Source organism: Symphalangus syndactylus, chromosome 4, assembly GCF_028878055.3.
Source record: "Symphalangus syndactylus isolate Jambi chromosome 4, NHGRI_mSymSyn1-v2.1_pri, whole genome shotgun sequence".
Lineage (NCBI taxonomy): Eukaryota > Metazoa > Chordata > Mammalia > Primates > Hylobatidae > Symphalangus > Symphalangus syndactylus.
Genome location: NC_072426.2, coordinates 119,564,779 through 119,579,532, shown reverse-complemented (window position 1 = coordinate 119,579,532; position 14,754 = coordinate 119,564,779). Strand labels below are relative to the sequence as shown.

The following is a 14,754-nucleotide window of genomic DNA, read 5'->3' as shown; positions in this document are numbered from 1 at the left end:
CAGAGCCTCCTTGACCAGAGAGACTGTGACACACTGGAAATGTGCTGTAACCTTGAAAAGAACAAGATATCAAGCCGAACAAAGTTTACTAAAGGAAAAGTGTAGTACAAGACTCTAGGAAGAAAACCAAATGCATAAACCCAGATGCAGCCATGGCTGATATAAACAAGGGCCACAAAAGACAAAGTTTTTGAAGTGCTCCTAACACCACAAACGTTACTGGACAACATCCCCTACCTAGGCCAGCTGATCACATTACATGTTCTACAATCACTGGAGGGCACTCACTCCTGCATGGAAGTTTTTTTATTCATTGTTAATTGACTGTAATTCATATTCTCCAATCTGCCAATTTCAAACTTTTCTAATGTCTTTGATTCCCAGGCCTTGGAATTAACTCAAAGTTGGGTCACATTTTATAAAGAAAGTAAAATCTCTGACATAACTTGCCTCTGCTTGCCCGTTCTCTACCTGAAAAATCTCCATATTTTTCACTCCTCTTGTTCACTTTTGCTTCCAGCTCAGATATGATAGGAAATGCCCTGGCTTCTCAGGCCTCTTTGGGAACTGTGTTCATCAGGTATTTCTCTCTGCTGTGTCTTCACTTTCTCTTTATGATCATGGTCAAATATCCTGTGACCTTTTTCTTCCCTTTGCCAGATTTCTTGAAAACACAGTCCTCACCACTCCAAACACGGTCCTTCTCACCACTCCAAACTCAGTCCTTCTCACCACTCCAAACATGGTCCTTCTCACCACTCCAAACTCAGTCCTTCTCACCACTCCAAACTCAGTCCTCACCACTCCAAACTCAGTCCTTCTCACCACTCCAAACACAGTCCTTCTCACCACTCCAAACACAGTCCTTCTCACCACTCCAAACACAGTCCTTCTCACCACTCCAAACACAGTCCTTCTCACCACTCCAAACACAGTCCTTCTCACCACTCCAAACTCAGTCCTCACCACTCCAAACACAGTCCTTCTCACCACTCCAAACACAGTCCTTCTCACCACTCCAAACACAGTCCTTCTCACCACTCCAAACACAGTCCTTCTCACCACTCCAAACACAGTCCTCACCACTCCAAACTCAGTCCTTCTCACCACTCCAAACACAGTCCTTCTCACCACTCCAAACTCAGTCCTTCTCACCACTCCAAGTTCAGTCCTTCTCACCACTCCAAACACAGTCCTTCTCACCACTCCAAACACAGTCCTTTTTACCACTCCAAACACAGTCCTTCTCACCACTCCAAACACAGTCCTTTTTACCACTCCAAACACAGTCCTTCTCACCACTCCAAACACAGTCCTTCTCACCACTCCAAACACAGTCCTTCTCACCACTCCAAACTCAGTCCTTCTCACCACTCCAAACACAGTCCTTCTCACCACTCCAAACTCAGTCCTCACCACTCCAAACTCAGTCCTTCTCACCACTCCAAACACAGTCCTCACCACTCCAAACTCAGTCCTTCTCACCACTCCAAACACAGTCCTTCTCACCACTCCAAACTCAGTCCTCACCACTCCAAACACAGTCCTTCTCACCACTCCAAACACAGTCCTTCTCACCACTCCAAACACAGTCCTTCTCACCACTCCAAACTCAGTCCTTCTCACCACTCCAAACTCAGTCCTCACCACTCCAAACACAGTCCTTCTCACCACTCCAAACTCAGTCCTTCTCACCACTCCAAACTCAGTCCTCACCACTCCAAACACAGTCCTTCTCACCACTCCAAACACAGTCCTTCTCACCACTCCAAACACAGTCCTTCTCACCACTCCAAACTCAGTCCTCACCACTCCAAACACAGTCCTTCTCACCACTCCAAACTCAGTCCTTCTCACCACTCCAAACACAGTCCTCACCACTCCAAACTCAGTCCTTCTCACCACTCCAAACACAGTCCTTCTCACCACTCCAAACTCAGTCCTCACCACTCCAAACACAGTCCTTCTCACCACTCCAAACACAGTCCTCACCACTCCAAACTCAGTCCTTCTCACCACTCCAAACACAGTCCTTCTCACCACTCCAAACACAGTCCTTCTCACCACTCCAAACTCAGTCCTCACCACTCCAAACACAGTCCTTCTCACCACTCCAAACTCAGTCCTTCTCACCACTCCAAACACAGTCCTCACCACTCCAAACTCAGTCCTTCTCACCACTCCAAACACAGTCCTTCTCACCACTCCAAACTCAGTCCTCACCACTCCAAACACAGTCCTTCTCACCACTCCAAACACAGTCCTTCTCACCACTCCAAACACAGTCCTTTTTACCACTCCAAACACAGTCCTTCTCACCACTCCAAACACAGTCCTTCTCACCACTCCAAACACAGTCCTTCTCACCACTCCAAACACAGTCCTTCTCACCACTCCAAACTCAGTCCTTCTCAGCACTCCAAACACAGTCCTTCTCACCACTCCAAACTCAGTCCTCACCACTCCAAACTCAGTCCTTCTCACCACTCCAAACTCAGTCCTCACCACTCCAAACTCAGTCCTTCTCACCACTCCAAACACAGTCCTTCTCACCACTCCAAACTCAGTCCTTCTCACCACTCCAAGTTCAGTCCTTCTCACCACTCCAAACACAGTCCTTCTCACCACTCCAAACACAGTCCTTTTTACCACTCCAAACACAGTCCTTCTCACCACTCCAAACACAGTCCTTTTTACCACTCCAAACACAGTCCTTCTCACCACTCCAAACACAGTCCTTCTCACCACTCCAAACACAGTCCTTCTCACCACTCCAAACTCAGTCCTTCTCACCACTCCAAACACAGTCCTTCTCACCACTCCAAACTCAGTCCTCACCACTCCAAACTCAGTCCTTCTCACCACTCCAAACACAGTCCTCACCACTCCAAACTCAGTCCTTCTCACCACTCCAAACACAGTCCTTCTCACCACTCCAAACTCAGTCCTCACCACTCCAAACACAGTCCTTCTCACCACTCCAAACACAGTCCTTCTCACCACTCCAAACACAGTCCTTCTCACCACTCCAAACACAGTCCTTCTCACCACTCCAAACTCAGTCCTCACCACTCCAAACACAGTCCTTCTCACCACTCCAAACACAGTCCTTCTCACCACTCCAAACACAGTCCTTCTCACCACTCCAAACACAGTCCTTCTCACCACTCCAAACTCAGTCCTTCTCACCACTCCAAACACAGTCCTTCTCACCACTCCAAACTCAGTCCTCACCACTCCAAACTCAGTCCTTCTCACCACTCCAAACACAGTCCTCACCACTCCAAACTCAGTCCTTCTCACCACTCCAAACACAGTCCTTCTCACCACTCCAAACTCAGTCCTCACCACTCCAAACTCAGTCCTTCTCACCACTCCAAACACAGTCCTTCTCACCACTCCAAACACAGTCCTTCTCACCACTCCAAACACAGTCCTTCTCACCACTCCAAACACAGTCCTTCTCACCACTCCAAACACAGTCCTCACCACTCCAAACTCAGTCCTTCTCACCACTCCAAACACAGTCCTTCTCACCACTCCAAACTCAGTCCTTCTCACCACTCCAAGTTCAGTCCTTCTCACCACTCCAAACACAGTCCTTCTCACCACTCCAAACACAGTCCTTTTTACCACTCCAAACACAGTCCTTCTCACCACTCCAAACACAGTCCTTTTTACCACTCCAAACACAGTCCTTCTCACCACTCCAAACACAGTCCTTCTCACCACTCCAAACACAGTCCTTCTCACCACTCCAAACTCAGTCCTTCTCACCACTCCAAACACAGTCCTTCTCACCACTCCAAACTCAGTCCTCACCACTCCAAACTCAGTCCTTCTCACCACTCCAAACACAGTCCTCACCACTCCAAACTCAGTCCTTCTCACCACTCCAAACACAGTCCTTCTCACCACTCCAAACTCAGTCCTCACCACTCCAAACACAGTCCTTCTCACCACTCCAAACACAGTCCTTCTCACCACTCCAAACATAGTCCTTCTCACCACTCCAAACACAGTCCTTCTCACCACTCCAAACTCAGTCCTCACCACTCCAAACACAGTCCTTCTCACCACTCCAAACACAGTCCTTCTCACCACTCCAAACACAGTCCTTCTCACCACTCCAAACACAGTCCTTCTCACCACTCCAAACTCAGTCCTTCTCACCACTCCAAACACAGTCCTTCTCACCACTCCAAACTCAGTCCTCACCACTCCAAACTCAGTCCTTCTCACCACTCCAAACACAGTCCTCACCACTCCAAACTCAGTCCTTCTCACCACTCCAAACACAGTCCTTCTCACCACTCCAAACTCAGTCCTCACCACTCCAAACACAGTCCTTCTCACCACTCCAAACACAGTCCTTCTCACCACTCCAAACACAGTCCTTCTCACCACTCCAAACACAGTCCTTCTCACCACTCCAAACTCAGTCCTCACCACTCCAAACACAGTCCTTCTCACCACTCCAAACTCAGTCCTTCTCACCACTCCAAACTCAGTCCTCACCACTCCAAACACAGTCCTTCTCACCACTCCAAACACAGTCCTTCTCACCACTCCAAACACAGTCCTTCTCACCACTCCAAACTCAGTCCTCACCACTCCAAACACAGTCCTTCTCACCACTCCAAACTCAGTCCTTCTCACCACTCCAAACACAGTCCTCACCACTCCAAACTCAGTCCTTCTCACCACTCCAAACACAGTCCTTCTCACCACTCCAAACTCAGTCCTCACCACTCCAAACACAGTCCTTCTCACCACTCCAAACACAGTCCTCACCACTCCAAACTCAGTCCTTCTCACCACTCCAAACACAGTCCTTCTCACCACTCCAAACACAGTCCTTCTCACCACTCCAAACTCAGTCCTCACCACTCCAAACACAGTCCTTCTCACCACTCCAAACTCAGTCCTTCTCACCACTCCAAACACAGTCCTCACCACTCCAAACTCAGTCCTTCTCACCACTCCAAACACAGTCCTTCTCACCACTCCAAACTCAGTCCTCACCACTCCAAACACAGTCCTTCTCACCACTCCAAACACAGTCCTTCTCACCACTCCAAACACAGTCCTTTTTACCACTCCAAACACAGTCCTTCTCACCACTCCAAACACAGTCCTTCTCACCACTCCAAACACAGTCCTTCTCACCACTCCAAACACAGTCCTTCTCACCACTCCAAACACAGTCCTTCTCACCACTCCAAACTCAGTCCTTCTCACCACTCCAAACACAGTCCTTCTCACCACTCCAAACTCAGTCCTCACCACTCCAAACTCAGTCCTTCTCACCACTCCAAACACAGTCCTTCTCACCACTCCAAACTCAGTCCTCACCACTCCAAACACAGTCCTTCTCACCACTCCAAACACAGTCCTTCTCACCACTCCAAACTCAGTCCTCACCACTCCAAACACAGTCCTTCTCACCACTCCAAACACAGTCCTTCTCACCACTCCAAACACAGTCCTTTTTACCACTCCAAACACAGTCCTTCTCACCACTCCAAACACAGTCCTTCTCACCACTCCAAACACAGTCCTTCTCACCACTCCAAACACAGTCCTTCTCACCACTCCAAACACAGTCCTTCTCACCACTCCAAACACAGTCCTTCTCACCACTCCAAACACAGTCCTTTTTACCACTCCAAACACAGTCCTTCTCACCACTCCAAACACAGTCCTTTTTACCACTCCAAACACAGTCCTTCTCACCACTCCAAACACAGTCCTTCTCACCACTCCAAGTTCAGTCCTTCTCACCACTCCAAGTTCAGTCCTTCTCACCACTCCAAACACAGTCCTTTTTACCACTACAAACTCAGTCCTTCTCACAAATCCAGTATACATCAGCATCAACTCCTTGGCCTCCTTCCCAAGGCTCACTGAGCCTCCTCTTTAATTCTCTGTTTCCTTAATGCTCCTCTTGGTTCCATATGCTCAAAATTTCTAATTGCTCTTTGATTCTTCCTTCTCCCTCAAAGCAATAATAATAATATCAATATCCCCTAGCCTGTGTTCGACATTTACATTGTGCCACATTCTTAACAAGCATTGGCATTTATCCCCACAATTGATCCTAAGAGTCAGACGGTCTTATACTCATTCTACATATGAGAAAAAGAATGGCCTGGAATTAAAATCAGGTGTGTTTGCTCCAAAAGCCTGCACTCTTGAGCTGTTGGGAGGTACTATTGCACAGAAGTTAAAAGAAATTCTTTTCATCCTATCTCCATGTCTCTTTCCACCATCTCCTGTCTTCACTCTGATTCTTTAGGCCCTTAGAGCTCCCTGCTTCCTGCCCAGCCTCACCATCTTCAGTCTTACACCATGCTGTGTGATCGCTTCTCCTTAAGAATAATCTACTCATGTCATTCTACTGTCCCAAGTCCTTCAGCAGTTCCTCTTATCCCATCATATCAACTCCATACTCCTGATCATAAGCCAATGTCCCTGCACACAAGTCAGCCTGAAGAATCTGTTCTTTGCCAACTGCCCTACACTCCCGTACTACAGTCTCCCTGTCTCCTATCTAAAACACACATCTGCACATATCTAAATCTATTCTTTAAGGCTCAGCTCAATTGTTATTTTTTCCCAGAAGGTTATTTGTGCTCCATCATCATCTCCTACTTTCCCTGCCAAGCTAGAGGTGATCCTTCTCTTTCAGCTGAAAGGCACTCTATTTCTCTCTCCTCTCCTCTTTCTCATGTATATCTGTAGTGCTTTAATCTCTCAGCCCATGCATTTACAGAACCTTATGGAACTCCTTCCCCATTAGGCCTACTGTGAGGAATAAAGGGATGAAGAAATATGAAAGCCATGTAGTGCAATGTTTAAAAAACAAGAATGGTGTTACAATGTCAATATGAGAATAAAATGTAGAAACAATCAAACCAGTCTTATTATAGTCAATAAGAGTATATGATATGCATCCATGGGGAATCCTCAACTGAAGTGAGACACCAAAAATTCAGTTTGAAAGTTATCAATAAAGAGCTTAGAAGTACGACTGGTTAGGAAGCAGAAACATGCATGCCTTTTCAGAAGAGAGACCAAAGGCCATTTTAAATATTCTCTTGACACAGGCACAGGGGATGAGGAAGCGGGGTGGGGTGATGGGGGGGACGGCAGGGAGTTGAGGGGACTCCTCTCTCCTCCTGTGAGTATACAACAAGAAAAACAGGATGTGGGATCTATTTAGGGAAGAGTTTTCTCCCAGCAAAAGTAGTGCATGGGGATGAGATTACTAAGGAAAATGATTGGGTCTCTTTCATTAGGGAGCCTTAAAAATCAGGTACATTGTTACATCTGCAACTGTATACATGGAGTCAGTTTCTAGAACATTTTTCCATTTGCTAACTCTTCTGTCAGAGTTCAGAGCAGGGAATGAATAGACTCTATATAGTCAAATCCTGATATCCTGACTCCTCAGGAAAGAATAGTTTCTAAAATATAAGGGCACAATCATAACAATGACATTTTTAACTTTTTTGGCTTTCTAAACCCTTATTACCTAAAGCAGGAAATCTGATTATGACATCCAATTCCCAGTACTGACTCCCCATAACATTTAATTAGTTTTGACTCAGTGAGGTTTTTTTTAATGTTTAACATAGTATATAACAATAGTAGAATATAGTAATTAAGAACACAGGCCTAGGAACTAGACTCTATTTGAATCCTGGCTCTGTCACTTACTACCATGGGCCCTGAGTATGTTATACACTTCTGTGTGCCTCAGTTTTCTCATCTGTAAATAGGAACATTGCATCACTTGCGTTTTGGGGTTGTTGCTTTTACATGTAAAGACATTAGAGAAGTGCCTATACATGATACTGCTCAAAAAATGATAATTTGTTTTTACTAAAATATATGATGTTAAATCTTTGTTCATACCATGTATTTCTTAAGTGTGTGTTTGCTACCAAAAGGATGTGTTGCTCCTTGAAAAAAGCGTTTTTGGAGATACATTAATCCTTTCAAGCCACTGGGTAAATTCCAAGTAGTAACCTAGAGACTTAGAGTTCCTTGTTGCATTATTTTTATAATCAGTCCTGCTCCAGGGGCTGATTATATACGTGATCTTAGGCAACCTCCACCACACATTTTTACAACTGTTCTCCTTTTCATGGATAAATGACTCAGAAGTGGTTCTCTAAAAAGAAATCCAGACACTTCTGTACATTTGGGTGTAGAATTACTACTGTCACCAGGATTGATCAAAGGGATGTTAACATAAAGGTAGGTACTACATTTGATTTTGGATGTGTTAAATTGGCTTTTTATAAAAGTATTTGTCAAAATCTTTTTTTGCCCCTAGGAATAATTCGGGTTTCACACCAGCAGACACAGTGGCTATCATTTTCTGTTCTACACACAAATCCCTCACATTGGGTAAGTGATTCACAGAGTTAAAAACCACCTATTACCCTCATATAGTTACATCTTATGATTTTGAAATTCAAAGAACTCTTGAAATTAAATGGAATGGGGTGTTGTCCACACAGTTAGATAAGGAACAGTAGCAAAGTGAGGGTGGGTCATTGCTTTGAAATTCAGTTATTTGATTAAACAAATCTCTGTGGGCCAAAATTAATACTGTAAAACTTAGCTTAATTTATAATCATGTTTTCAATTCTCATAAAAGATTACCAATGTAGAATGTTAACATTAGAGCAGGGGTGGAGATGCTGTAGAAACTACTTCTAAATAGGGAATTGGCAAAAACTTTGCTTTGGCAGGCCCTAGAGTTGTCCCTGGAAGAGATTAACTTATTTTCCAGTAGCTCAGAGCAAGGCAGAAATAATGTTATTACTCTAATTTGATATTGACATTAGTTTGATGCTTATTTCTGAATGTTATTTCTATAAAGAAACAATATAGTTATCATTAACTCAATCAGATTAGCACTAAAAGTGAAATAAGTATTTATTTAATAGACAAAAATGGATTAAGAAAAGTGCTATTTTCTACTTAGCTGTATCCAATTAGTGGCATTATCCCAATAACCTGTTAGACATCCGGAATCTATGTTTTTAGTCATTAAAAGTCATTAAGTAATCAGAAGCTTTATTGAACTATACCTCAGTCACAAACTCCTTGGGGTGGTGGGCATGTTACGGCAAAAACTCATATTAGGTAGGAATTGAACAATGAGAACTCATGGACACAGGAAGGGGAACATCACACTCCGGGGACTGTTGTGGGTTGGGGGGAGGGGGGAGGGACAGCATTAGGAGATATACCTAACGCTAAATTACGAGTTAATGGGTGCAGCAAACCAACACAGCACATGGATGCGTATGTAACAAACCTGCACATTGTGCACATGTACCCTAAAACCTAAAGTATAATAATAAAAAAAAATTTCTCTACATTTTAGCACATGAGTCACTTAAGGGAATGAAGAATCATTACAATGTTCTTAGTCTGCTTATGTTAAGGAAATTCAGTCTGTGAACTGGAAAATGAAGACGTTTCATAATGTTTTTGTTAATCCCAAACATATTTGTCTGATAGTCTACTGTCAGTCTTACCAAGTTTGGAAAATGATTTAGAAATTGGACAAACCCTTAGGAGCAGTTGTTATTGAGAGCTTCAGCTTATTTGAATAATATATATATATATATATATTGTCTATGCACTGCTCTATTTTTGTATTTGTGTAGCTATAATCATCATTAAATTGAAGTTGAAACAGTCTTAGAAGCCATATTCCAATCCTAATTTTGTGATCCTGGACAAATCAGTTAACTTCCCTGAACCTTAACCTTTTCATCTGTAGAAGGGGCAGAATAACACTCATTTTGTAAGGTTGTTGTAAAGATTAAAGTTTAAATTTGTTAAGTACCTGGCACAGCACTTGATAGATAATAGGTAGTCAATAAATGACAAGATGTGTACAATAATCGTACTGTAAATAGATTGCTATGGACTACATGAGAGAGCCCATCTAATAGCTTGCTGTGCTGCCTGGTACTTGGTGAGTACTCTATAAGGTGTAGCTATTCTTATTGATTACTAATAACTATGTTAGTTACAACTATGTTACCACTCCCAAGGTTATAGTCTCCTGATCCTGTCTTGTAGATTTTCATGTAACAAGTGTGTTTCAGTTGTTGACCTCAAGGAAATCATCTTACACTTCTTTCCCGTGTGTTATTGTCACGTACTGTCTGGTGTCTCAGGTCTTCTAAAACCAGAGGGACTTTTATAAAGTTAGTGAGTCCAGAGGCAGATGCTGCCAGACTCCTCAGATACACAGAGTGCAGGGATCGAATGAGCCTGTATCCTTAGAGCATAGGCTGAACCATGGCTGCCCCAAATACATCCCCACGTTTCTGCAATGGGCTTGCAAACCTGACCCACTTTTTTTTTCTATTTTGAAGATTGTTCTTATTTTTCTTCTTTTTTTTTTTTTTTATTTTACTTTAAGTTCTGGGATACTTTTAAGGACTTGCTTTTGTCAGGAAAACCAGAAAGGGTTTTCTCTGTTTCTCTGTTCTGTGCTAGAGCTGGTTGTGCTGAACAAAGAGCAAAATGCATACCCAAGAAGCATACAGCAGTGTGATCAGTGTGCTTTTCTATAAGCAGAATATCTACCCATTCGGCGTTTTTTGTCTTTTTATTTTTCTTAATCCTAAAGTCATATTTTTCTGTCCTTTATACTTTCCAAAAGCTAATTTTCAAGCAAACAGATAGGTGCTATGAAGTAGTTGTTTTGCTAAAAAGGGTTGGGTTAAATTGGATTTCTGTTTGCTTTTGCAGTGTTCTACCAAGAAATAGATCCTCCAATAAGATGCTGTACTAGTGTAATATCTATGTAATCCTTAGCTACTTTCATAACATGATAGAGATAGGCTGTCTTGGAATTATAAGACCTAAATAGTCATCCTGGCTCTTCCACTGATACTTTCCTGGGCCTCAGTTTCCTTGGTTGTAAAATTAGGTGATTTTACTTCCAACTCCAATATTCTGTCATCCCTTGATCATATTTGGCTTCTGTCTTGCAGTCTCTTACATAGTATTTATGAAAATGCCCTCTTTGCTGCTTCCCTTATCCCAGACAGATCACCGCTATTTCCCCATACAGCAAGGGATGTTTAGATGCTAATGCTAGAATGTTCTTGTTAAGCACTATAAATTTACTGTATCCGTTTCACAAGATCCAATGCATGGATCTACTGGTGACCTGACATCTCTGGTACAGAGGATAGGCCGTGACAGTGACCTGAGATATAGGCTGATAATAGTCCTAATGGAAATTCTTTTTTGTTTGTTTTTATTTTTAATAAACTTTATTTTTTTAAAGCAGTTTAAGGCTCATAGAAAAATTGAGTGGAAGATATAGAGCTTTCTCACATACCGCTTCATCCCATACACACACAGCCTCCACAATATCAACATCCCTGCATGGAAATGCAAGAACATCACAAAGAGTATGAGGACTTCATAGTCCAGAAAGCAAGGGGAAATTTTAGGTAATATCAGTTAGAGTGATATTTTCTGTCACTGCTGACACAAAGATAAAATATAACAGATTATAATATACCTATTTGGCACTTTAAAAATGCATCTTTCCCTTTGCAGTCACTATCATAGTATTTCTTCTGATTTTTTATATATGTGTGTATATATGTGTATATACATATTTAACATCTCACATAGAATACATTAAGTGAAATATAAAATACCATTCATTATTATATTTAGTATTTGTATTTAAGAATAAATCATTGCAGGCCAAGAGGCAACCATGTAACTAATAAACCAAAGATGAAAACTCTTGCTTGAGAAGCTTTCTTAGTATTCTCTTGTATACACCTTCGATTTATTTTATTGTTCTTGCTTTTGCCCTATCTCGATCTCTTCCTTGTACACCTTTGATTTATTTTATTGTTCTTGCTTTTGCCCTATCTCGATCTCTTCCTTGTACTTGCATCTACACACATGCTGAATTTGATTCATTGCTTTTATTAGTGCATTTGCCATTGATTGATTAGTTCTTGGTATTAGTACTTTTTCTATTGATTGATTGCAGATGAAGTGACTATTTGACCTTTAATTATGAGGCTTCCTATTGAAAATGACATTGAGCTATGGCTTCACATAATCCATCTGGAAAGCCTGACATGATGCCATTCCCTGGAGTTCGTTCAGGAAGAAAGAGGAGGCCTGAAGGAAGTGCAGAGCTATCACTGTGCTTCATCTAAAACAATACTACAGGGCTTGTTTGCTGCTGTCCTATAGTTTCAGCTCAGGGTTGGAGGTAATTTTATATTTTGTCAAGACAGCATCACTTGCTGTAGGTTGCCATAAAAGCCATGTACTCTCTCAAATTATTCTCTAGTTTGATGGCCATTTTTATATAATAGTGAAAAGATATTTTACATAGCAGAGATTGAAGAACAGCTTGTATCCTAGTTAATAATGGCTCAGTGCACAGTCGGTCAATAGATCTCATCAAGAAAGAAATTAGATCCAAGATATCCTGTGGAATTGGCATTTTACTTTCATCTTATTTATCTTTTTCTCTTGAGTATTCAAATCACTTTGCTTATCTAGAGTTCCAATATATGCAGAAAACTTTCTCACAACACTTAGCAAGCAAATGTTTCAGGACATTTGAGGTCCTTAAGTTAAGCATGTTTGTGTTAGTTTTTAATGTTATTAAATAGCAAACTGAAAGCACATAGCCTCAGAGTATGTCAGCTGACTATTAGCAGTCAATGGCAAGACTCCAAATTTCTTATTTCCAAAAGTACTTCTGAATTGAATGAATGCTAATTAAATATTAGAGTATCATCATCAATGCTTATTAAAAGTCCACTGTATATCTTGCCATTTACAGACATTTGTGTACAAAGGCAAATCAAGGCAACTATTTCTTACATTGTTTATATGTACTTAATTATGGGTCTAGTTGCAGTTACACAGCTGAACTATGACAAGAACCTATGCATTAAGCTAAAAGAATATAGCTTTCTGGTAGACATAGGATAAAGAGCACATCCCTGATTCTAGTCTGGATTCCTGTTCCAGTTCTCTCACCAAAAGCTGGAACAAATCACTTAATTGCCATAGGTCTCATTTCCTCATCCATACAATGAGAAGATGCACAAAATGATACTTGAGATCCCTTTCAGTATTAAGTTTCTGTGGGTCTGTGACTGATATTTCTTTTCTATGAAATAACAAGTTTCCTTATTATGTGTGCAAAGGAAATAAGTTCTTGAAAAGAATAGTTATATAAATAATGTTAACATATTACAGGAAAGGAAATATGTCTATAGCTTCTTCCTAAAGAGGTTAAAAAATACCTTCAGACCCTCCAAACTGTCTTAGGAGAAACACAATCTTAAAAGGATCATGTTTTCCATTTGATTGGCAGTTTCTTAGGAATGTTAAAGAATTACCTACAACTGGGGCTAAAAATCTCATTTAATAACATTTGAGTCATTTTGTCAAGAGGAAATTGATTTGAAATACAAAAGTTTGCATTTTTGGTATTATTTTCACACAAAGCCTATTCTACTTGGTACATAAAGAATCTTATCTTAATAAAACTACTCTACAGTTGGTCTAAAAGGTCAAAGCTCTTAACCCTGTAGATAATGTTACCTAAACAATCTTGAATATTAGCAAGTCAGTAATTGTTGCCTTATTGTGCATACAAATAAATGAAAGCATAGAAAAAAATCTTTAAACTTATCCCAGATCATATCCCAGAAACTATATTCCAGGCCTCCTAACTTCCAGAATTTCATTGGATTGTAGGACATGAAAACACTTTGAAGACCAAAAATTCCTTTACTGGATCCAAGTATTATAAATGTTTGATCTTGGCATGGGTTTGAATTGTTTTATTAATTGTTTAAAAAGAAAATTATTTCTGATTACACTGCTGGTTATAAGACAGTTCTAAAATACTTAACATCTGTAATTGCTCCTATAAACATATATCTCCATGTGGCCCAGTCATAAACTGATACTCATTTCTTACATTTTCTTTATTATTAATAAAAAGTTATATTCTATTTAAAGTAGATCTAGTGAGCCAGCCTTACCTTTCATGAGGCAACACTGTCTGCACTCCATTCTTGCAAACTAAGAGCCACATTGCTGTTTCACAATAACCCATTAAAGTTGAAATAGAAATCCAGAGAAACGACAGAAAATAGAAGACTATCTTTGGAGTGTAGCCATAAATATATTTCTGTCATGCAATTTCCTTCAGAGTTACAGTTCTGTGAGGAAAGGCAGTTTGGGAGTCTTTGCCATTTGACAGATTCTTAAAGATGCTGCTAAAATTATGGACCTAGTAGATTTTTACCCCCAGGCTAAAGAAAAGTGAGGGAGTGTCTGTCATTTTGTGCTATTATTTTCTGATCCACATAAAGAAAGAGAGAAATGGAAGTTCTCAAACAAAGTGATACAATAATATTCTTTAGAGATTTTTGAACTATTTTTGGCTTGGATTTTTTATTCTGAATATGGTATCTGAAAATCATTGCTATCATATCTAGACTTTGTAATCAAAATTTAGAAAGTTCCCAGGGTTCTAGACAGCAGGTATGAAATTAAAGATATTAAAGCTTCTCTGAAAGATCTCCAGCTTGACCCTCAAGTATCATTCATCTCAATGATATGCCAGATGTTCGCCCTGATACTCTCATGCTCTATTCCTCCTCTTCTTCCTCCACATCAAATGTTTTTAACCACAATCTACAT

General features: G+C 41.0%; 1 protein-coding gene across 4 annotated transcripts in view; it reads left to right on the top strand.

Moving 5' to 3' along the window:
- The window catches only part of SLC10A7 (solute carrier family 10 member 7), a 259,532-nt gene that overhangs the window by 222,818 nt on the left and 21,960 nt on the right, over window positions 1-14,754 (top strand). For all 4 annotated transcript variants that reach the window (XM_055276057.2, XM_055276056.2, XM_063638241.1 and 1 more), the window contains one exon: window positions 8,345-8,418. In XM_055276057.2, coding sequence (XP_055132032.1) covers window positions 8,345-8,418 — 74 coding nt within the window. The remainder of the gene's footprint in view (window positions 1-8,344; window positions 8,419-14,754) is intronic.